The 23,819-nt window shown below is 49.9% G+C and overlaps 1 protein-coding gene across 7 annotated transcripts in view; it reads right to left on the reverse strand.

Annotated features, from left to right (window-relative positions):
- Nucleotides 1-23,819, reverse strand: part of SLC39A11 (solute carrier family 39 member 11) — a 353,304-nt gene that overhangs the window by 225,502 nt on the left and 103,983 nt on the right. For 6 of the 7 annotated variants that reach the window (XM_029927486.1, XM_029927490.1, XM_029927483.1 and 3 more), the window contains one exon: nt 12,656-12,797. In XM_029927486.1, coding sequence (XP_029783346.1) covers nt 12,656-12,797 — 142 coding nt within the window. The remainder of the gene's footprint in view (nt 1-12,655; nt 12,798-23,819) is intronic. The other variant, XM_029927488.1, reaches the window with a different exon arrangement.

The raw sequence follows: 23,819 nt of genomic DNA on the forward strand, positions 1-23,819 counted from the left end.
ACAGTGGGGACCAGGGAACAAAGCAACATGTGATGTGGTGCCACCGAGAAGCACCCCACCCCCAAATGCCAACAACCTGGATGGTTTTCATCAGATGCTCGGGTGGTCTCCTCCCCAAAACAGTCAAGACAGATGTTGTGAGGATGGTGGGTTGGGGGGGGGGTGTCACCATGTGAGGGTCACCAGGTAAGAGGTGAGCAGCTACTTCAGAGCATCTAGACAGACATCGTGGAAACCTGGCAGAAGAACTGCTACCTGCTTTTGAGCCAACATTTCTATTTCATTTTCGGTTCTTCAGATATTGAAATTGGACATTTTAAGAGGCATATCTGAAGGGGAGGAGAACAGGCATTGGGTCCCTTGGCCGCCCATGGCAGGTGACTCCCTTCCCCCTCCAGCAGTGTCCCTGGGATCTAGGAATCTTGGAAACTATGGATTTCGTTTCTGTTAAGGTCCCTACAGATCAAAGAAGATAATTGCCAGGGCGCCAGAGAAGAGTCTGGCTTTGACTCAAGCCAGGATCCCACAGCTCATGAGTTCTAGCCTCACGTCAGGCTCTGTGCTGACAGTGTGGAGCCTCCTTCAGATCCTCTGTCTCCCTCTCTCTCTTCCTCCCTCTCTCTCTCAAAAATAAATAAACATTAAAAAAGAAAAGAAAAAAGATAACTGCCAATTGGTCCAAGGAAGACATTGTACGGAGAAGATAAGACGCATCTGTGTGTTTAATGCGAGGTGCCGGAGAGTCCCTTCCCAGGTGTGTGCCTTTCTGTGTCCACGTGCCCAACGTGGCGGGAATAGTGAACGGTCTCTGCCTTTTGCACACCTAACGAAAAGGGGAAAGAGGACCGCCACCCCACGCTACAGGCCTCCTAATCAGACTTTCAGAGCACAGGTTTGCAGTTAAAATGCCCTGTTCTGCTGGTCTACTTGCCTCGATCCAGCCTTCCACATTCAGAATCTTAAAGAAGCTTTCAGAGCCCAGGACTTCCCATCAGCAGGCCGGCGGGGGGGCCAGGAGCAGCCCGTTAGTTCTGAGAGAGCCCTTTCCATCTTGCCCGGGACGCGGCCTTTCGGTCCCCTCTGTTTGTTGTTAAACAGCGCGCCCTCAAAGGCTTCCCTCCCTTCGCTCAGTCCTGAAAATTGGCTGAGCGACAGGACTGTGTAATCCAATCACTAGCAAAACCTGGCCCTGAAGTCTTGGTCAGATAAGAGGGTTCTGTTAGATGCCAGCAGAGAATCTACCCTCATCCCTAACTACTCTTTCCCAGGCTGAGACAGGGGGAGAGAGCCAAGGGGAGTGCGTGGTACGATTAGACGCCTCAGGTAGAGTAGTGTCGGATCAGAAGCTTCTGCAAATGAAGAAAATTAACATGGCAAAGCTTTATCCCCTGGCTGCGGCACACAGACCGGAAGCAAGGATACTGTGACACTGGGTGGTTGCTAACTCTAATCAAGTTGGGCTGGATGATGGGCGAGTTGAAGCATCGTCGCCGAGACAGACTCTACAGAAGATGATGACTTGAAGGAGAGGTTTGATCTCCGTAGTAAACTTCACGGGTATCTAGCTGCGCACAAGGCTCCACCTTGAACACGTGGCAGGACCCCTGGGGACAGATGGTTTGGGTTTAAATAGCAGCGTAAGCTAATGAAAGCCAACCCAAAGCAAAGGCCTGGGGAAGAACTTTACCAAGATCTGAGCCTCCAGAAAGAGGGGCGGGTGGGATCTCGCCACATGGGTCTCCGGACACACAGGGAAGCAAGGGCCTCTGAAGACCTTTTCCAATTGCTGCAGCCCCCCAGAACTGCTCCTCCGGGCCACGTGGCACCCCTGGGCCCAAAAGAGACCGAACAGATTCTCCAAGGATTGCCCACAGCTGGGGCGAGGGACAGGCTGGCAGATTCACTGCCACCTCAGAGAGAGAGGAGGAAGGGGAGACAGGCAGAGCCCCTGACAGAGGAGGTGAGGAGGGGCGTGGGCACAAAGAGAGATTCTGAGATACAAAGAGGCGCATGAGAGAGATGAGGAGAGATGGAGTGACCGAGAGAAGAGACAGGATGAGATGAAACCGGACAAGGGGAGACATGTTGACCACACTGGGAGGTACCAGTGGACTGCGGGAAAAGAAGGGAGAGGTTGCCATGGCAACACCGAGCAGAAAGCGCAGGCCTGTAGCTGAGCCCAGGAAAGGCACTTGCAGCCCCCGATGGCCGCGCCGGTGCTCCTGCCGCTGGCCTGTGCCACAGCTCCTGCTCGCAAACCCCAGGATCTCAGCGCAGAAGCTGCTGTCCCGGACTTTCAGGTCCATGGTGGCAGACAGGCAGAGGAGGCCTTCAGCAGATGTTCCCAGTAGGCTCAGGGACGGGCAATCTTGTAGCAGCAGGGGGTCCAGGCAAGTTCCTTCCCACCTTCCTACTTCCCACGAAGTCCCTCTATAACATCCCCGACCACTGGTCCCCTAGCCTGTGCTTGAATCCTTCCAGGGATGGGCAGCTCAGCCTTCTGTCCAATTTCCAATGCTTATCCCATCAACTCTCATTCTCTGATCTAAGACCTTGTTCTATGTCCTGGGCAGAAAAAAAAGCAAAGATGAACAGAGTTCATTCTGATGCTAGTGAACCATAAGCCCAGGTTACAACCACACCTACCACACACCCTGACTCTACCCTCTTGCTCTTCACCACACACACACACACATTCTCTCCTCCTTACCTATCTTATGGTATATTTTTCTGTAACCATACATGTATGCTTCTTTAATTTCTTTAGGAATTTCCTTTCCCTCTGAGAAACCTCTTCTTCCAGGTTAGGGATAATCTGATCTTTTCTGGTGTGGCTACTCTGTCCCTGAGCTGGCCCAAATGTAAACACTGTCCATCTGTCTGAGCACCTTGGGAGTATTATTTTATACCCAAATGTGCTCAATGACTGGAGAATCCACATGTAACCCTGAAAGTTTTCTGTACTTAAAAAAGTTTTTGTAATGTTTTTATTTATTTTGAGAGAGAGATCAAGCACACACACACACACACACACACACACACACACACACAGAGGGATATACAAAATCTGAAGCAGGTTCCAGGCTTCGAGCTGTTAGCACATAGCCTGACATGGAACCCAAACTCATAAACTTTGAGACCATGACCTGAGTCAAAGGTGGATGCTCAACCAACTGAGTCACCGAGGCTCCCCTTTCTCTACTTTTTAATAGGGGTAGCAAAATCTCTAAAGTCTGTCCTAAAAAAAAAAAAAAATCCCACATCAAGGCATCCTGAGCTTTGGGCCCATTTTTCCCTGCTGTCCAGATAGAATAATGATGACTAATAATCAGTGAGGGCATACAAAGCACTGCGTACTGTCCTAAGCAGTTCACACACACCATTCACACCCATCTGCATAGCAGCTCCATGAAGTAATTACTATTATCCCCATTCTGGATAGAGAAACTGAGGGTAAAAAGGAGGTTATGAAGGTTGCCCAAGGTCTTATAGCTACTAAAGGGTTGAGTCAGAATCCAAAGCTAGTCTCACTGTAGAACCTATTTTCTGGCCTACTCCATACCATTTCTGTATTGTGACATCTCTTAGGAACCTGGTGGTTTTTCAAATACGTATGCCTTTCTTCTGCCATAAATCCATAGACAATACCATACCTAATGGTGAAAGACTGACCAGTTTCTCCCTAAGATTAGGAATAAGGCAAGAATGCCTACTCTCATGACTCCTATTTGACAATGTACTAAAGTCTTCGCCAGTGCGAGCAAGTCAAGAAAAAGAAATAAAAGGCATACAGATTGGATGGAAGTAATGAATCAGTCATTATTCAGAAGCAGGACACAGAAAATTCCAAGGAATCTACCAAAAACCTCTCAGAACTAATAAATGAGTTTATCCAGATTATAGGAACAAGACTAACACACAACATCCGTTATATTTCTGAACTAGCAATGAATAATTAGAAGTCAAAACTTAAAATACAGTATAATTTGTAATAACACCATAAAAGGAAATACTTAGGTACAAATCTAACCAAATATCTATAGGATATATACACTGAGTACCACAAAACACTGACAAAAGAAGTCAAAGACAATTTAAATGGAGAGATATACCATGTTCATGAAATAGAAGACTAAGATTATTAAGATGTCAATTTTCCCCATATTGATTTACAGAGTCAATGCAATCCCAGCCTAAAGCCCATCAGGACTTCTTTATAAATTTTAACAAGCTGATTCCAATATTGGTATATAAAGGCAAAGGAGCTAGAACAACCAAAACAATTTTGGAAAAGAACAAAGTGGGAAAATGCATAAGATCTGCTTTCAAGACTTATGATAAAGGTACCATAATTAAGAGAGTGCGATATTGGTAAAAGGACAGGCACATGAACTAAAGCAGAATGCAGAGTCCAAACAGACCCATACAAACATGGTCAATTAATTTTTTTACAAAAGCACGAAGTCAATTCAATAGGGAAAGGTCAGTCTCTCCAACACATAGTGCTGCAACAACTGAACATCCATATGAGAAAAGCTGAACCTCAAATTGTACCCCACTCCGTATCTAAAAATAAATAATTCAAAATGGAGGAGGCTGTGGGGTGCACCAAGGACATATCCAAGACCCACTTACGGGACTATTAGAAGCTTGCATAAAATGGCCTATTTGTCTTCCAAGAAGATTTGAATCTCCTTGAGGGTTCATGTCTCCTGTTTATTTTAATGTTTGCTTATTTATTTGAGAGAAAGAGAGAGTGCAAGTGGAGAGAGGCAGAGAGAGGAAGGAAGAGAATCCTAAGCAGGTTCCACAGTGTTAGCACAGACCTGATGTGGGGCTCGATCCCACAAACTGTGAGATCATGACCCGAGCCAAAATCGAGAGTCAGACACTTAAGTAAAGAGCCACCCAGGTGTCCCTCCTAATTGTTTTTATATGTACAACAGGAGCTTCCCAACTGGAAGGAACATAATCAACGCTAACTAAGATTGACTTGAGCAAACCTGGTGCGGTTTGCTGAGGATCGGTGCTATGAAATCGCCAGGGGAGCCTGATCTGCTAGGGAAGACAGCAGACTTCTGACCCACCGTATCTAAGAGTTACGAGAGGCACCCTCTCCCACCACTCCAGGGAGCACCTCCTGCTCCCTACCAGCCGATGACCAGCTGAGGATTATCAAGGCATCCACGAGTCCTGACAGTTCTATCGAATCCTCAACTGGAAGACACTGACACGTCCCTTACTATCTCAGCTCCACGATGCCACAACCCTCGAAATCATGTGTCACTGAGACAACTGAATTCGTTTTAAGACACTTGGAGTCATTTACTTCCTCTGGCCCTAGGAGGGGAAACACACCAGAGAGAAGAAAGGAGAACAAAAACACTGTAATGCGCACACCACCTGAAGAAGAGACGGGAGGTCAGACTGTGGGTGCTAACAAAGAACCCCCAGGTCGAATGGAGCTCATCAAGGACTCCTTTCCTTTCAGGCAAGATTGCACGGACCCCATCTCAGATGCTAGAGTTGTTGCTGTTTATTTACGCGGATTCAAACCCTGCTCCTCATGCCCCCCTGCCGGCCCCTGCCTTCGCTAAGGCTGCCTGTCTCAGTGAGTGGCACCTCCTGGCTCCAAGGGCTCACAACCAGCTTCCATTCCTTCTTGGGCACTTTCCAGAACAGGCAAAAGGAAAAAAGATACATAAACAAACAATGGAGAAGGGAGGGAGTAAATGAAAGAGATGCCTGAAGATCTTAAACACTTGAAACCGAAGTGCCACCCTGCGCTCCTTTCTCCAGCTTAAGGGGCTTCCGCAAAAGAGAACATCTGGAAAGCAAAACAGAGAGACCTGGAGAGAGCCCAGGTCGCCTGGCTTTGGCGGCAGCCCCCCAACATCTCTGGGTAATAAAAGCCTGGCAGGACTATCCTAACGGGGGCTGGCACTGCCCAAGCCACTTGTCTGTTTCCCAAACACATATTTAAAAACGCATTCCCCAGTTTAATAGACTTATGAGCTGAAATGAATGTGTCAGAACTCTTATAAATAGGATAGAACCTGCTAGCCCAGCAAATGTTACATTTTGCATAAGGAGACTGTATCCCTAACTCCTCGGCAGACACTTCATGAATATTTCAGAGAGCCCCGGCAGCTGCTCCAAAGGCTCCTGATGAATTAAATGGGTTTTTATTACTGCCACGATTAGCCTCCTCTTGTCTCCTCTCACTTTCTCCCCTCCCCCTCACTTCTGCTTGGCAGATAAGCCCCTCCAAGCCAATCACGTTCCTGGAGCCTGGCCATGGAGTGATCAGAGAAGGGGGACTGGTCAGTACCCTGGACTGAAAAGTGTCTCCCGAAAACTCACATCCACCCAGGACCTCAGAATGGGACCTGGAGACAGAGGTGTCAGTGCAGATGTAATTAAGAGGAGGTCATACTGGATTAGCGTGGGTCCTAAATCCAATCTCCCATCTTTACGGGAGAAAGGAGAGGGAGATTCAGACGCAGGCACATAAGGAATGAGGCCAAGTACCAATGACAGCAGAGCCTGCAGCATGCGGCCACAGGCCAAGGAATGCCAGCGCTGTCAGGAGTTATTAGAGCCAAGGAGGGATCTTCCCCCAGAGCCTGCAGAGAGAGTGTGGCCCCGAATGGCACACATTTCAGACTTCTGGTCTCCGGAGCTGGGAGCCTATAAATTTCTGTTGGTTTAAGCCGCCCAGTTTGCGGTATGCAGCCCTAGCAAATGAAGAGAGTCAGGAGAGCAGGTCTGCACGTTCACTCCTGTATTAATGTTGATTTCCCCCAAAGTGACCTATCATTTTATGGGATGGTGGCAATGGGTAGCTTAGTCCCGCCCCCTCTAACTTCATTAGCATAGATGGTTACACCTGCCAGCAGTCTTAGCTCACACTTAGGGGCACCTGGGTGGCTCAGTTGGTTGAGTGTCCTACTTCAGCTCAGGTCATGATCTCATGGTTTATGGGTTTGAGCCCCGCATCGGGCTCTGCTCTGACAGCTCAGAGCCTGGAGCCTGCTTCAGGTTCTGTGACTCCCTCTCTCTCTGCCCCTCCCACACTTGTGTGCATGGGTGTGTTCTCTCTCCTCTCTCTCTCTCTCTCAAAAATAAAATAAACATCTGAAAAATATTAAAAAGATCAAATTTAAAACCACCTGACTTTTCTTTCTTGGTGCTGACTCCAAGTAACTTTTCAAATTCATTCAGTTCTTTTTTGTACCCTTTTCTCTGCGTTCCCAGCCCATGAGGCTAGGAGTCTAACAGATGATGAGACAGAAATACCATGAGAAAGCAATGCTTGCCACCTGGTTTGCCTTTCGGCTGCTTACCATCCACAGAAGACAACTTCTTCCTTAAAAAAATTTTTTTATAGTTTATTTATTTTTGAGATAGAGACAGAGCATGAGTAGGGGAGGGGCAGAGAAAGAGGGAGACACAGAATCTGAAGCAGGCTCCAGGCTCTGAGCTGTCAGCACAGGACCCAACACGGGGCTCCAACCCACAAACTGTGAGATCGTGACCTGAGCTTAAGTCGGACACTTAACCCACTGAGCCACCCAGGCGCCCCTCCAAGAGGGCATTTCTGTATTACTTCCTTATTTTCCTCAGTGTCCAGGATGCTACAGAGTTCCTGGTGACTATTTTTATTGAACAGTTTGCTCTTCCTCCTTCTGCAAAGTATTTTCCTATTTTCCTGTATTCCAGTGTGGCACGTCTTAGTATCCTCAGTGCTACTGCCATGTGCTGACAGGCTTGGTTCATTCCCAATCTTTTAATGAAGGAACGCAGGTTGCAGGCGCTAGTCCAGACGGGAGGTAACCAAGCCAGGGCCTGCCAATTTTCCAGGCCCCTGACAACTCTCAATGAGGCCAGGAGAAGACTTTAAAGTGTCCCCTAGCCCACCAGTTACAGGGGAGGACGGGTGTCTCATTGCTAAAACCACATGCCAAGACATGAAACCTACGTGAAAAACTGTGAAGTCATTCTTGTATCTTTAGAGATCTTACCGATAAAAAGTCAAAACAACAAATAAACATCTCAGAGATTTCCCTAACCACACTATTTTGGAGACCTAACTATAAAGAGACACTCAGAATTTCTCCTAGGAGCTATATCAGACTCTTCATAGAGGTCAGTTTACTAACTATGCCTGTAAGTATCAGTGACAGAGGAGCATCTCCTTTGGGGAAGACTCAGAAAGTCAGAAGATGCAGAACAAAGAAAAAAAGCAATGGTCACAGGGGCTTGGGAGCTGTTTAAGTCGTCTTTGCTCCCTTGGGATTAGACTGCTTGCAGGAATTTCATTGCCAAGGACATGTAGCAGTTGGGAGTTGGATACGCAGGGATGGACTCACAGAGAGAGCAAGCAGCTATCTTCGGAGAGCGGATTTCTCCCTGCACAGGGTGAAGAGAACAGAGCCCTTCCCTAATACCCCGCAGCTATCCAAGAGTATAATCCTCCAAAGGCCAACCGGTGTGGTAATCTACCAAAAAAGCTCATCATCCAGTTGGAGAAACTGTCCCCAGTTAAAACGCAAATACCTGAGCAGGAATAAAACATGGTTGATTGCTGGACAGCTCCGTGGAGCTCGGTGCTGTCCAATGTTTTCCCAGAGCATCTAAGGCAGGATGTTTAACTGGGGAAATGGGGGAGAGTTCAAAATTAAAAGAGGACAGTATGATACCCGGTGGACGAATGAGGGTGTCCTGAGAAGGGAGAAGGACATCAGGGAACACCCAAACTCCATGCTGGTTGTGAACGGGCAGCCTGGTAGGTGTGAATCTGGGGGTCAGGCACTTGGGAACCTTGGGTCAGAAGAAGCAAATTCTCTCTCCCAAGATCAGCTCTGTCTCCACAGGAGGGTACTACCTAGCAATTCGGTAGCATAACCAAGAAGGAATTCGACATTTTAGATGAAAATACAAACAAAGGCTGGCGATGGGCGGGTGACGGTAGCTCAGGCAAACCTAGAACCCACGTAACATTCGGTCTGCATTGGCTTCAGGTAAAACATGCCCTCGAATCTGCCAGGCTGTCTAGATAGAATTATTCCTGCCCGGTGATTTCTCCTCTTATAAAAGAACAGGAGGTTAAAGGAAAATCTGTTTCTACCTAGAGTTTCTCATAGCTTATGCTTGCCTGACTCAAGTCCCCATTCACTCACCCCTCCAACAAGTTTTGGAAAGGTTTACGGAAAATAAGGTAAGTGCCATGTCGTAACTAAATAATTCCCCAAATTTAATCCAGCTCTTTCTGTATTGGAAAATAATGCCTATTCCTGTTCCTTCCACAGATAACACAGAATTATAGACAATTCCCCACTGCTGTGCTGATGAATCAATGAAAAAACCAAACAAAACACTCTTGAAGAGTTTCAACGTCCTCCCTTGGAACAAACAATAGATTGAAATGGGTAGTTAACAATTAGTAAAAGAATGCACTGATTCACTTTCTAGTATCCTTCTGTAGCCTGAAAGGAGTCCTAATGGAAAAAAATTTTTTAAATTAAAAAACCAACAGGGCAACTGAATGGGTAAAAGGTGAGGCAGAAACACCCAAGATCTAGATGAACATCAGGGTCATGGAACCATCTGAAGGCTGATGGAAGTTTTGAGTTTTGCCTTCTAAAAACACAGATTATTTTGTATGAAATGTCAAGAGATACATGAACCCTTTGGTGCCCATTCACAGACTCCAGATATATAGAACCTCTGACCTAATTTCTAGAATGTACTCAACAACGTAATTGCCCACAGACATGTACGTATAGGAATGCTCTCTCCCATATTCTTCATAAAAGCAAAAGACTGTAAACAACCTAAAGGACTATCAAGAGGGGACTAATTAAGTAAGATCATTGCCAATAACATGAATGGCACGACTCTATGAGCATCCCAGGAAACAAAGGCTAAAACGTGTTGTTCAGTGAAAAGCATAAGGTTCAAAACAAGGGGCCAGGCATGAGTGTATGGACGTACCATTTCTGAAAGGACATACGAGAAAGGGTGTGTGTGTGTGTGTGTGTGTGTGTGTGTGTGTGCACGCACACGTCTGAGATGGAAGCCTGGACCATAAAAGGTTTGAAGTTGGAAGAAAAACTACGTCTCCATTTTTAATCCATGTTATTACTTTTTTAATTAAAAGGAAGCTAGTTGGCGAGAGAGAAAGAGAAATAAATAGCTGAATTGAGAGACAGAGAGAGAAAGAGAGAGACGGACAGTTTTGAAAGAACTTCTGGTCTAGCTAAGAAGTCCCACAATACCCCCGGCCTTGAGGAGAGCTGCTATCGGCACCAGGACACAAATAGGAAAGGGTCTCATAAAGCGCCTTCCCCGGCTCCGCGGGGCTGCCGCCACCACTCCGACCAGCTAAGCCTTCTCTCCCACAGCGCGGCTTCTCTGGCTGCTCCTCTTGCTGAACCAATTACAGGACATTATAACAGCGGCACCAATGTTATTTTCTAAAGGCTGATGTTATTCACTAAACACCCATTAAGCCAATCTCCTTGTTGCGCTTACAGCTGGCTTAAGGGCAAATTCGGATGCCACAAATGATGCATATTCGGGCTTGATCTGCGTGAGGCCAGTCAGCAAATAGTCACTATTGGTTTCAGGGTCCTCGACCGCCTGACACCCACCGAGGCGCCCAGGTGAGCAGAAGAGTGACCTTTCTGGAGACGGCTGGGATCCCTTGGAATTGGTGAATCACCTTGGAGCCACCCCCCCCCCGCGCCCCCCGCCCCCGCCCGCGTCCTCCCCTCCCATTGAGCGGTCCTTGCCTTTGCATCAGACCAGTCAGCAACAGCGACCGACCGAGGGCAGCACAGGGTGTGCCTACAGATTCCTGAGCAGAGGGCAGAACCGCATCTTCCTCCCACACAGCACCCCCACCCCCGGGGTTGCCAAGAAGACCCCACAGTCCCGAGGGCTCTCCTACACAGCCAACTCCCATGGGCCCTATGTTCCCACGGCCCCACTGGCCGAGCGCTGGGCAACTGCCACTGTTTTGACTGACAGGCTCTGAACACTTCCCCCCTGGCCTTGAAGACAAAAAAAAAAAAGGCGGGGAGGGATAGATAGAATGAAATCTGGTCAACTTGTTCATCTAGAGAAGGCTCGGCATCAGGACGTTGGGCAAGTCTTCAGAGGGGTACGCAGGAGGGCCAGGACAGCTAGGAAGAGGGGACACGTGTTCCCACGGTCCAGCATGAAAATTGACAAGCTTTCCTGGAGGACGGTGCCCCATCCTGGTTTCCAGATGGTTCGTGACTCCCCGGGAGAAGGGGAACAGTGGACAACACCTAAGGGGCTCTGATTTGATACAAATGGCATGTGTGACGGGAGGCGGGGGGCAGACTTTTCATGCTAAGCCCTCTGTTAGAGGAGCTGATGTTAGAAGAGTTTCCACTTGCCGGTTACATCCCCCCTAGGAAGTTGTAAGAGGCAGTGAGGACCAACCCAAGCGGAGAAGGTATTCGAGTTCTCCACGAATAAGTCACGCAGGGCACAGTCTGAACGCAGATCGGTGAGAACGAGCATCGCTCTAACATTCACTCTCCCTGAGGCCTAAGAGATCGTCTTAGCCTACACATGGCGAAAAGATCAAATTAAAATACCAGCACGGAAGCGTGAAAGGACGTTTCTCCCCTGAGTCACCAAGCCAGTCTGCTTCTCCCCAGTTCACTCAAGAGAAGAGAGAACTCCATCGGGGCGCCTGGGGGGCTCAGTCGGTTAAGCATCCGACTCCTGATTTCAGCTCAGGTCATGATCTCATGGTGCATGAGATCAAGCCTTGCATCAGGCTCTGTGCTAATAGCAGACAGCCTCCTTGGGATCCCTCTCTCTCTCTCTCTCTCTGCCCTCCCCCCAAAAATAAATTTAAAAACTAATAAAAAGTTAAGAGAGAGAGAACTCTGTGCAGGAGAGGAGGTGACTGTTCTCAATATCTTTTGCACGTCCATGGTCTACAGAAGAAGTGGGCAGGGCAGGGGGCAGGGAAGAAAGGAATCCACCTCTCCTCACGCTAATGGGCCCTTGAAATGGCCAAATGCCCGAGTGAGCGAGTGAGCAACAATGAGGCGAGGAGGGGCAGTCTTCCCCCGAGACTGAAAACAATGTGCTCCTGCCTGTGCACCTTCCGCTCCTTGCCAGTGGGCACCACCCCCTTCCGCACCTCCCCGGCAGGGACTTAGGCACTTTGATGTAATCCTGCTCAGGGAGTGCATTCCCTCTACTTTAAAAGTATTCTGGCTCCAGACTGAATCAGTGAGAGAAACATCCACAGTTTCCCAGATGAATAAAAAAAAAAAAAATGAAAGTCATGTGAGTGGAAAGGAGCCTTTAGGGTCCATCAGGGATGGGGAGACGGAGGGACAAACGCCAGATGCTGTGACCCAGATCAGCCCTGCCCCATCAGAGGGGTCCCTGTCCACTCCGCCAAGCCAGAAACCCAACGAAAAGACACTTTGAGCTCCTGTGCGGGAAGCAGGTGGTTTGGAGAATGACAAGAAAGGAAGACATGGAGTCAGACGCCGGTTCAGCGCCGTGCAACTGTGGGGTAAGTAATTCGGACGGACAGAACGCCTGCCGCTCCCCACCTAGCCCGCCTATCTCAGCCCAGGGTCTGCAGGGAGCTTGCCTGAAAGAAGCCCAGCTCTACCTATCCGGATGGAAAGTTCACTCTCGGGGAAGAGCAGCCCGGGACCCTCAGCGTCAGACTTCTTCATCAACGCAGGGGCGAAGTTCAAAGCCAGGGCCGTTGGGGGGTCTTCCGCGGCGCCCTGAAACAAGAAGCAGTGATGTCACTGTCACACCCCCACGACCTTCACCCCCCAGACTCCTCCAGCTCAGAGCTGCCCACGTGGCTTGCAGTCTCTGCCAAAAGCACCAGACCCAGATGTGAGTCCAGGTTGGCTCATGACTCGCTTCCTGGTTGTAGAACTTTTGGGTGGACAAAAACTCTGGGGTTGAGGATCGATGCTGATCCTAGAAACGGGAACTCCCCTGGGAGTTAGGGGAAAGTCGGGGTCCCACCCCATGCTTGATCACCGCGGGGCAAACAGCACAAGGGACGCCATTCCTGAACGGTCGGGAAAAACCAATATGGCAGGTCTCTCAGCGTTGCTGCAGGATCAAGGTCAACATCCTTAGGAACCAACCACTTTCATGTCTCTCATGAGATCAAAAGGGGAGGAGACCCAAACAAAAGCACCTCAAAAGAAGGAAACGGGGGCAGTCCCGGCAACCCAACATATTTGGTGTTAAGACCAGATGGACCTTAACACGGCCATGTCACCCTTGTGCTTTGTCTGTAAGTAGTTGATGTGACTGTTTTTACATCAACTGGGCAGAGTCTTGATTGTGACCCCCATGTTCCTGTAACAAAAACTTGCTGACCGCCAACTTGGTGGATGCTTGGTGAACAAGACAAAGTCACAGCTCTCCATGGGGCCTATACTCCGGTAAAAACAGATAAACGAATCCATAAATGGAGCCAATCTTCTCTTCCAAAGGCATCCACGGAAACCCCCTGGCCCTGCTAATGGCTTACGATGCGCACAATCTCGAGGGGAATGAGGAAGATGGGTAAGTTCCCCCCCCCAATGGCTTTCATCTTCCACTTTCACCCAAACACGTGGATGCTAATCGCTAAGGAAAGGGGAGAAGAACCATCCCAATGGGGAAAAAAACACAGAAATTTTTTTGAAACCCAGGCAAAAGTAGTTCCAAAAAGAAGTTTCCATTTAAAATATGTGTCTCCAGTATGGGAGATGAGAAGTCTGATGACCCAATGAAATGCATCCATTTATAAGCAACTACTAAAACGCTTGCTTAAGGTTCTTTCATGAAGGAATCTCACCAAAGTTATGGTTGGCTGTGTCTCACACACACACACACACACTCACACACACCTCCTTGTTCTCTCATCAGGAATCAGAAAGAGAATCTAATAAATTCAGATAGTTTATTTCATTATTCCTTTATAATTAATGGTTGCAAATGAAAACATAAGCCCTCCCTCTCATGTCTTTCCATTTGTCCAACACATCGATATAATTCCAATCATTTTATTTACAACGCCCTCTAGGACACACTGTAATAAGGGTGCCGACAACTCACTGAATCTTGCTTTCTTTTATTTGGTTTTATTTTATTAATGTTTATTTATTTTTGAGAGAGAGAGAGAGAGAGAGACAGAGACAGAGACGGAGCATGAGTGGCGGAGGAGCAGAGAGATGGAGATACAGAATCGGAAGCAGACTCCAGGCTCTGAGCCGTCAGCACAGAGCACAACTCGGGGCTGGAATTCACAAGCCGTGAGATCTTGACCTGAGCTCAAGTCGGATGCTCAACTGACTGAGCCACCTACGCGCCCCTGGACATTTTTATTTTTTAATTTTAATGTTTATTTTTGAAAGTGAGAGAAAAGAGAGAGAGGGAGAGACAGAGCATGAGCAGGAGAGAGGCAGAGAGAGAGGGAGACACAAAAAGCAGGCTCCAGGGTCTGAGTGGTCAGCACAGAGCCTGATGTGGGACCTGAACTCGGGAACTGTGAGATCATGACCTGAGCTGAAGTCAGACACTTAACCGGCTGAGCCACCCAAGCGCCCCTCCCCATTTTTTTTTGAAACTTGTTCTAAACGGGGGGAAAAAAGAAGCCTCATAACTGTGCCTGAGCTTTCCTCATTGGAGTCCTCGGGTCCCTTTATGGAGTCCTGGGGGGCCACAGGATCTCACCGGCTCCATCACTGGGAGAAGCACAAAGCAAGGCGGCCTGTCACAGAGTATCACAGTCAAGGTTGGCACCACAGATGGACAGAATCATGGGGACAGACGGGACGTGGAGAGGGCCAGTCTCTCCCCCCGCAGAAGCCCCCTCTCAGCACCCCCGAGTGACAGCTGGTGTCTGTGCCTGTGTCATGGGCCATATCGTCACAGCTCTGTTTGTTTACGTGCTTTAATTAGTTTCAAGTCCACGCCTCACGCTGACATCGGAGGAGTTGCTTCAGCCATAAAAGATGCGTTTCATTCCGAGACTGTGTCAGCTGATTTTCCTGTCTTTGTCTTCCTTCTCTTTATAATGTGACTGATGCATAACTGGGGGAAGCAGATGAAAAGAGAGGCACTTCATTACGCGGAAATGCCACAGCGCGGAGATGCTGGAGGCCGGTTATTTGGCCCATTTAGCAAAGTGCCGCTGGGGCAGACCTGGGTATGGCTGAGAACACAGGTGTTCAACTGGGGTGATTTCGGCCCTCCCCCCCTCCCCGGGACACCAGCAAGGGGCCCTGTTCTCTGTGTGTGGGGCGGGGCGCAGGAGTGGACTCGCATCTGATGGGCAGGAGCCAGGGGGAAACCACTAAACATCCTAACTGCAGGGGACAGCCCCCCGGCCCCAACAAAGAATGATCCAGCCAAGGACCCAGCCAAAGCTGAGGAGCACTGCTTTAGGACAATTTTGGACCGTCAGGGCCCTCTTTGTTGGCAACGCTGGAGACTCACAGGCCCTCTTTTTACTGTGAAGGTAAGAATTTGGCCACTTTTTCTAGGAAGGTGAGCAGCCTTCATGTATCTGGCAAACTCTTACTGTATACCAGAACTATGCCACGTTCTGGCAACACCAGGTCGCCAAGCCCCCTGTGCTCCGGAATCTTGGCATTCTCCTTCCAGAGACAAACAAAAAACTGATACTAAGTATAAAACAGAGCGTCGGGAAAGGATAACTAATGCAAGGAAATGCCAGTTACCACAGCGCTCCTAGCGCACGGGAATCCTCAAGGGGTTTCCAGTGGTGAGCCAGGCTCCGTCCTGGCACCTGACAGGTGTGCCAGCTGGTGTGAACTTTGGGGGATGGAGTGTCCCCCCCCCCCCCCCCCCTTCCCCAGCAAGACGCTGACGGAGGCCTCTCTGAGTCCCTGGCCTTTGTGCAAAGGCTCGAACGTAAGGGAAGGACCCACGGGGATGTCTCAAGACCGTGTTTCAGGGCAAACACAGCAGGGCAGGCGTCCCCTTTCCCTGCTGTCTGCTTTTACCATTTTAACCCAGCTCCAGCTTCACTTAGAAGCTGTCCTTCCGGGGACGCCTGGGCGGCTCAGTCGGTTAAGTGTCCAACTTCAGCTCAGGTCATGATCTCGCAGTTTGCAGGTTCGAGCCCCGCATCAGGCTCTGTGCTGCCAGCTAGCTCCGAGCCTGGAGCCTGTTTCAGATTCTGTGTCTCCCTCTTTCTCAAAAATAAGTAAACATTAAAAAAAATTTTTTAAGGAAGCTGTCCTTCTAAAAACGAGACGAGGACCCAGCAATATCCCACCTGTCCCCAGCCCTGTCCCCTGCGCCCCCTCCGACACCCAGCTGCTGAAGGCCTGGGGCCAGCCATGCAGCAGAGATCCGCAGGGAGCACCCGGGAGGAAGCCAAGGAAACTTCCACACCCACGCCTGAGAGCACTCTCCATGCACCCCTGGGCCCAGGCACCGGCCGGCCTCCTGGGGCTCCTTCCAGACTCCCTTCTGGGACCCTCGATGTCCCCTGCCCTCCACTCTCCACCGCTGATGAGGAAAACAGACATAGAAACACAGCCCTTGGAATTTCCAGGAAAGGTCCCAGTGGGGAGTGGTGACCCTGCTCTGGAGGCTTTATCATCAGAACCCTGAAGGCGAGGGGGAAAGCCAGGAAGCATCTGTGGGCCCATCCCATGGGGCTCCCTCTCTCCACAAAGCCCGCCTGCTCCCCGTCTGCTCCAGGAGCACTCGCACTGCAGGTGGAGGGGGGCTGCCTGAAACACACACGGCCTTGGCCTGCGCGTGAGTGACCAAGACGCTGGGGAGAAACCCCTTCTCTGCATCCTCCTCTTGCTTTTGCTGATAGCGGCACAGCCCTCTTTTCTTGACGTTGTCGCGTCCTTACACTTCTGGGGCTTTCCTTTCCTTCCTTTCCTTCCTTCCTTTCTTTTTTTTTTTTTAATCTTCTGTAAAGCGTTTCCAGTTGCGCTTCCCACTCTGCTCCTTGAGGGTCCTGCGAGGACAGGAAGGGGAGAGCGCGATCCTTTCCAGGCAGACGTTTGAGGAATGCAAGCTGCTCTGGAGTCCACTGCGGCCCTGACGGCCCGCTCGGCCGCCCATCAGCAGGGACAGGTCCCCCTGCTCGCCCTGACAGCTTCAGCTGGGCTCCTGGCACTCTGACCTGTCACCGTGCAGCTCCCAAATGTCACGGTGCCAGACATACGGACTCCTTCCCAAGCCACAAGCCTTGATTTCCTTCTGCACCAGCCCCTCCCCCAATTCCTCCCCCTGCCCTCCTCCCCTCACCCCACGCCCCCCGAAAGCAGGGGTGGGCGCTGCTGGGAGGCACTAGGCACCACCACCAAGGGCCATGGAACTTGAGATCACTGTCTTCTTGCGACAGAATTATTATTGTTTTTGTTTGGTTAATGGCTCGGAGCAAGTGTCGGGTTCAGAACAAACACAACCATTTCCACTCACTCTGGGAAGGCTGTGCAGAAGGGGCAGGAGCTGGAGAATAATTAGCACTTTCCAGAAGCAAAAGAGAAGCAACGGAGAGAAAGGGAAAGGATGAAATAAAATCGGAGGAGGGAGAAGGAAGGCGGCCCCACAATATGCCTCCCATGGAAACACAAAAGCTTTGGGGCGCCTGGGTGGCTCAGTCGGTTAAGTATCCCACGCTTGATTTCGGCTCAGATCATGATCTCATGTTGTGAGATCAAGTCCCCCCCATCGGGCTCTGCACTGATCATGAAACCTGCTTGGGATTCTCTCTCTCTCTCTCTCTCTCTCTCTCTGTCTCGTTCTTTCTCTCTGCCTCTCCCCCACTAACGTTCTCTGAAATAAAAGAAAGAAAATATACCGGCTTCAAGAAATAGTATATATATATATATATATATATATATATATATCTCCTCTAAGAAATACAATCTGGGGGCTGCCCATCAGGGTTTGCTGTCCCGGGCACGAGCCTGAAGTGACGAGAGCCCCAGAGAAATCAGTCCCACAAGGAAAAGCCTAGAGTGTAGCCAAGAGCAGAAGTCTGTAATGGCAAACGGAAGCCCCCCGGGCAGAGCACAACTATGGATATGCGCCCCGGGGAGCCGAGGGTCTGCAGGCCCCAAAACTCACTGCAAGCAGCTTGGTGCCAAGTCCCAACAGCCCCCTTCAACGCGTTCACCTGTCTCCGGCTCTTCTCCCACTAGGACGTCACTGCTGCTCATAACTGTCAGGAGAGGGCAAAGCAGCCCAACCTCTGATCCTCGCGGGCGCCCCGCCTGCCATGTTCCTTCAGGCTGGGCAAGTTCTGTGATGACTCCGAGCTACCCCAGCCCCATGGAGTGCGGCCTCTTTAACTGAGGTTTGCCAGCGGGTCAGTGCTCTCTAATGAAGGGTGAAGGGAAAGGTCAGAGGATTAATTGGTCCCCCCGCCAGCCACCCAGCCACAGCTAAAGCGAGGCGGTGAAGGCCCCCCGTGGAGAAGGGGCGGTGAGGACCTCAACAGAGGCTGCGCTCGCTCCCCCGCTGGGGCTCGCAGCGGGCTGACGCTGGGGAAAGGACCTGGAGCCCACGTGGGCTTTGCCTCCTCCCCGCCCCCAGCCTCTGCCTCCCATCACCCCTACTTGACCCAGACACACAAGGTGATGTTAAATAATTGATGCTGTGTTTATTACCGGGAAATTGCAATAATGATGGCACTCGTAACACCATCTTAAATTATTCCACATAATGGAAAAAAAATTAAATGTCGCCCCTGATCACTAGCCAGAATATGGATGGCACTTACATAATAGATGACCTTCTCTCCCAGGGAGCCCGGCAGCAGCCTGCTGCCTGGGGCCTGGCTGGCTTAGAGTGACAAGTGGCTGGCCTCAAAGCAAACAGGGACACGGAGTGGTGTGGATGCTCAGTCTCTTTCAGGCGGGACGCTGCCCTCTTTCTTACCTCAGTTTACCCCATGTGCTCAGGGATCACGGGTCATAACCAGGAGCCTTAAAGACCAAGAGAATCACAGCTCAAAGGACTTGGTCCCTCCTGGTTTACCTTGCCCGAATACGCTAGGATTGTACCTCTATCTCAGCTTGCACCCCTCCCTACGGTGATGGCACGGAATCCAATCAGTGGCCAGCGAGGCAGTTTTCTAATTACTCGACACTTAAGACTTGTAAAATCCTGGCTGAAGAAGACTGAGCCCACTCCTCCAGGAAGCCTTCCTAGATAGACCCAGCCTAGTTTGGATTAAATATGCCTCCTTCCCTGTGATCCTCTGACATCCCACACATGCTTTTGTCACAACAGTTACCAAACTGTAACTTTCAGAGTCCTCGGCTACCTCAAGACCATGGGATTCTCAAGCAGGAGGCTGTGCTTTCTAGCTCTTCTGACAGAGACAGGAGACTGTCAGTGTTCACTCCCTCCATGAATTTCTAGGAAGGAAGGAACCAATCCTACGAAATCTCCAAAATGAGAGAGGGAAATGTTGCATAGGATCCAGGTGACCGCAAGATGTGTAAGGCCTTGGGAAAGAAGGAAAGAGGGATTCGTGCAGAACGGGAAGGGAAAGACTTCAGAGCCGTCAAGACGTTCTAGCTAACGGCAAGAAGCAGGGCTTCCCACCCACCCCCACATCTGCCCTCTTGATGAGTAGATGAGACCTTCAATATCAGCCCTGAGACCACATGAGGATGGGCAGCGGCTGGCCTGTGACTGGCCACCGAAGGCTAATCCATTCCCCTTCCCGGCAGGAACGCTCAGAGCAGGGCGGCCCAGCTCTCTCCGCTTGAAGGTAAGAAAGACCTTTCTACGCCGAAGCCCGTGACCCCTCCAAGGTCACGCCTTCTACCTTCCTCCCTATCTCCTCCGTGACCTCAGCCCGGAGCTTTACCATGGCAGAAGTTAATTCCAGACCTCTAGCTATATATGCTATGTAAGGATGCTATTACTCAGACTATCTTCTTAGGGACAAAACCTTCTCCTATTTCTGATGCCAAATTACTATTCCTAATCAAGCCTATTTAACCATATAAAACAGATTTTAAAGCACCACACAGTTCTGCAAAGATACAGCTCCCACAAGGGCCCGGGAAGAGAGCCTCCCATCGCTGCCCCAGGTAAGTGGCTCTGCGGCTGTGTTTCGGAGAGCCGGGTCGTTTGCTAGCACGGCTGACCGAGAGACGGGGGGAGGGTTGGCGGAGTTTTCTTACAACGAAAATATAACTTTTCCTTAAAACGACGATATGAATCTAAAGAAATTACAAGGACCTATGGATAATGAGGTATTTTCTTTGTAATCCTCAGTGATTATCCATCTCTCTTAACCTACTTCTAGGCTTAGTCCTAGAATTCATGAGAACACGCCCCTGTGATCCACATAGGAGCGCTTTCTGGTTGTTCAACAGTTCGAGAACCCTCAGCTGGGCTTTCTCAGACAACTTTTTCTTACCTATATTCTCCTTTTGAAGGATATCGGACCCCTCCAGAAATCTGCTAAAAGACAAGATTACTTCTCCCAGAAAAAAAAAAATGCATGTGTATCAGACACTTATTGCTAGATAACAAAACACCCCAAAGCTTAGCAGCTTAAAACAAGTTATTGGGGCGCCTGGGGGACTCGGTCGGTTAAGTCTCCAACTTCAGCTCAGGTCATGATCTCATGGTTTGTGAGTTCAAGCCCCGCGTTGGGCTCTGTGCTGACAGCTCAGAGTCTGGATCCTGCTTTGGATTCTGGGTCTCCCTCTCTCTCTGCCCCCCATTTGCACTCTCTCTCTCTTTCAAAAATAAATTAACATTTAAACATTTTTTTAAACCCACTTATTATTACTTGTGAGTCTACAGTCAGCTGGGTGCTGCCCCAGATCTGCCTCGGCTTAGTCAGTGTCGCCGGGACTCGTGGCTCATCTGGGGGTTGAATGGCCCGGGACAGCACATGCCTTCGGCCGTCCGCAGCCTGCTGGCCAGCAGTTGTCTGACTCTTGGCTGGGAAACCAAGATTCTTCTGCATGTAGTCTGTCATCCCCTGGCAGCCGACTCTGGGCTCATTCATACAGTGAGTTCAGGGGGCAGTGAATAAGGTCACATCCAACATCAAGTGCTACTCAAGTCTCTGTCTGGACCCCATCTGCTAGCATCCCATTGACCACAGCAAGTCAGTGACCACTGAAGGCCTGGATAGATCCACTGTACCTTTATTGGGAGGATGCAGCGTCGTGTTGCCAGAATATGGATGTTCAACAGGGGAGGAATGTGTGGCCATTTCTGCAACCCACCACGGGATGTATGCACACACATAAAATGTTGCACCCCACATCAGGGAACCCATGAATCACACGCAGCCCTCCATGGATCTAGCCTACACACAAGTGCTCTAGATGAAACCCACAAAGTCAGTTTGTTTGTACACAGCAGGGCTTCTCCGTTCTCAGAGCTCCATAAGTTTAATATTAAAAAATTTTTAATTTTGTATTTTCGTTTAAGTGATAATCTATAAAAACAAATATCAACAATCTGAATCGCCAGGGTGACCCCTTTATAACCACGTACTACTGCTCAGGGTCAGCCCCTGTGGTTGCATTCGTGTTGATGATGGACTTGGTACAAAGCAGTGCTGAGTTAGTCGTTGAGGGCTAATTGCCGAGCGCAGATTCAACACACAGGTATTCTACGCTGGAGCCACACTCAGACCAAACGGCTTCAAGGAGCCCTGCACAGATGACAGAGGCATCCCGGTGGTTCTAGAACAGCAGCCAGAAAGCTGACTCCGTACAGCAGCTTCTGCTGGCCAGACTTGCCAGAGCCAATGTCCAAGAAAGCAACTCTGTTTGCACAAAACCTCTTGTCTATATCAGGCTCAGCTCCTAACATGCCCCCCCTTTTTTAATGTTTCTTTTTTTTAATTTTTAAGAGAGAAAGAGAGCATGTGCACATGTGAGCAGGAGGGGGACAGAGAGAGTGGAAGACGGAGAATCTGAAGTGGGTTCTGCACTGACAGGAAACAGTCCAATGCAAGGCTCAAACCCACGGACCACGAGATCATGACCTGAGCCAAAGTCGGACGCTTGACCAACTGAGCCACTCAGATGCCCCCAATATGCGCTCTTATGTTATCGCGTGGAATCCTCAGTATCCTCTTGTGACATGAACCGACAGGTAGCATCATTACCCCCATGATGGGCTGAACTTTGCCCCTAAAATTCCTATGTGGAAATCCTAACCCCCAGGACCCCAGAATGGGACTCTATTTGAAGATAAGATCTTTAAAGAGGTAATGAAATTAAAAAGAAGTTGTTAGGACGGGCTCTGATCTGTTCTGACTGGTGTTCTTACAAGAGGAGGAAATCTGGATGCACACACACACGCAGAGAAGACAACGTGAAGGCAGAGACAAGATGGCCACCTACACGCCACGGAGACAGGCCTGGAATGGATCCTGCCTGGGGGCCCTCAGAAGGAACCAACCTGGCCAACACCTTGGATTTCTAGCTTTCAGAACTGTGAGGCAATAGATTTCTGTGGTTGAAGCTACCCAGTCCATGCTACCTTGTGATGGCAGCCCACGCTGACTGACGCACCCCCCGTTTTACATTTGAGGAAACCAAGTCCTAAAAGCTAATACTCACCTAACATTACACAGTTAGTCAGAGGCACAAGTGGGATTTGAACCCAGAACTTCTGCCTCCAAATCTCACGAGTCCTCCCATGATCGGGCTGCGGTCAACCAGAAATGGACTCAAGGCAATCTACACTTCAAGAGGTGACTCCACCAAGGGGTGCCTGGGTGGCTCAGTCAGTTAAGTGTCTGATGTCAGCTCAGAGCATGATCTCACGGTTTGTGAGTTCGAGCCCCGCATTGGGCTCTGTACAGAGCCTGGAGCCTGCTTCGAAGTCTGTGTCTCCCTCTCTCTCTGCCCCTCCCCTGCTTATGTTCTCTCTCTCTCTCTCTCTAAAAAATAAAATAAACATTAAAAAAATAAAGTGACCCCACTGATATCGACCCAAGGGGAGAGGCGAGTATGAACACACACACACTAGGAGCCAAGTCTGTGCTGCCACGTCCAGCGGCAAGAGCTGTCTGAACGTGGGGATCATGCAGGGGCGATCAGTGCTGCTATCTCTCCAGGCCTGGCAGAATCCCAGAGATATGGAACCACGAACCTACATGTAACGGCCCGTGAAAACTCACTTCACGGGTGTAAATGGATGGAAACTAACATTAGATTCTATGGGTAGGAGCCCAACCTGAAAACCGCGTCTCTAGGCAACAAGAGAAAATCCTAGAAATCTCACTGCTGGTAAAGAGGGCCTAAAATGGAAAGCAAGAACAGAGGATGGTCGTCAGAAGGGACAAGGGAGCCCTCAGTGCCAGGCCAGGGACCACGGAGCCATCGGACATCGTCCAGGGACTTGGACAGACCAGCACCAACTCCAACAGACCGGGAGGGAAGGAGCGGGACTGAGGCCTCAACACGGCTTTCAGTGTTTGGCCTCTGAGCCTCCTGGGCAAAGCATGATTTCCCCACAGCCCACCAGGGCCTGGAAGGTCAGGGGAGGCGGGGACAGGGCAGTGGCAAGGGCCCCGGGTGTGGGAAAGCACCCAGCCCCCAGGGGGCCTTGACCACCAGGGTCTGAGGACTCAAACCCTTTCTGAAAACAGTCTGCCTGCCTCCTGATGGCTGTGTCTTCAGGACAGTGCCACACGGCTTCCCAAACGGAAGTAGGACCAGAGTAAATGGCCCAGAGGACGCCGGCCAAACAGGCTGGAAAGGGTGGACTCAGGGAGCCGCTGAGTGACCCCAAGGAGGGCAGAGAAG

The sequence above is a fragment of the Suricata suricatta genome, chromosome 17, assembly GCF_006229205.1.
Source record: "Suricata suricatta isolate VVHF042 chromosome 17, meerkat_22Aug2017_6uvM2_HiC, whole genome shotgun sequence".
NCBI lineage: Eukaryota > Metazoa > Chordata > Mammalia > Carnivora > Herpestidae > Suricata > Suricata suricatta.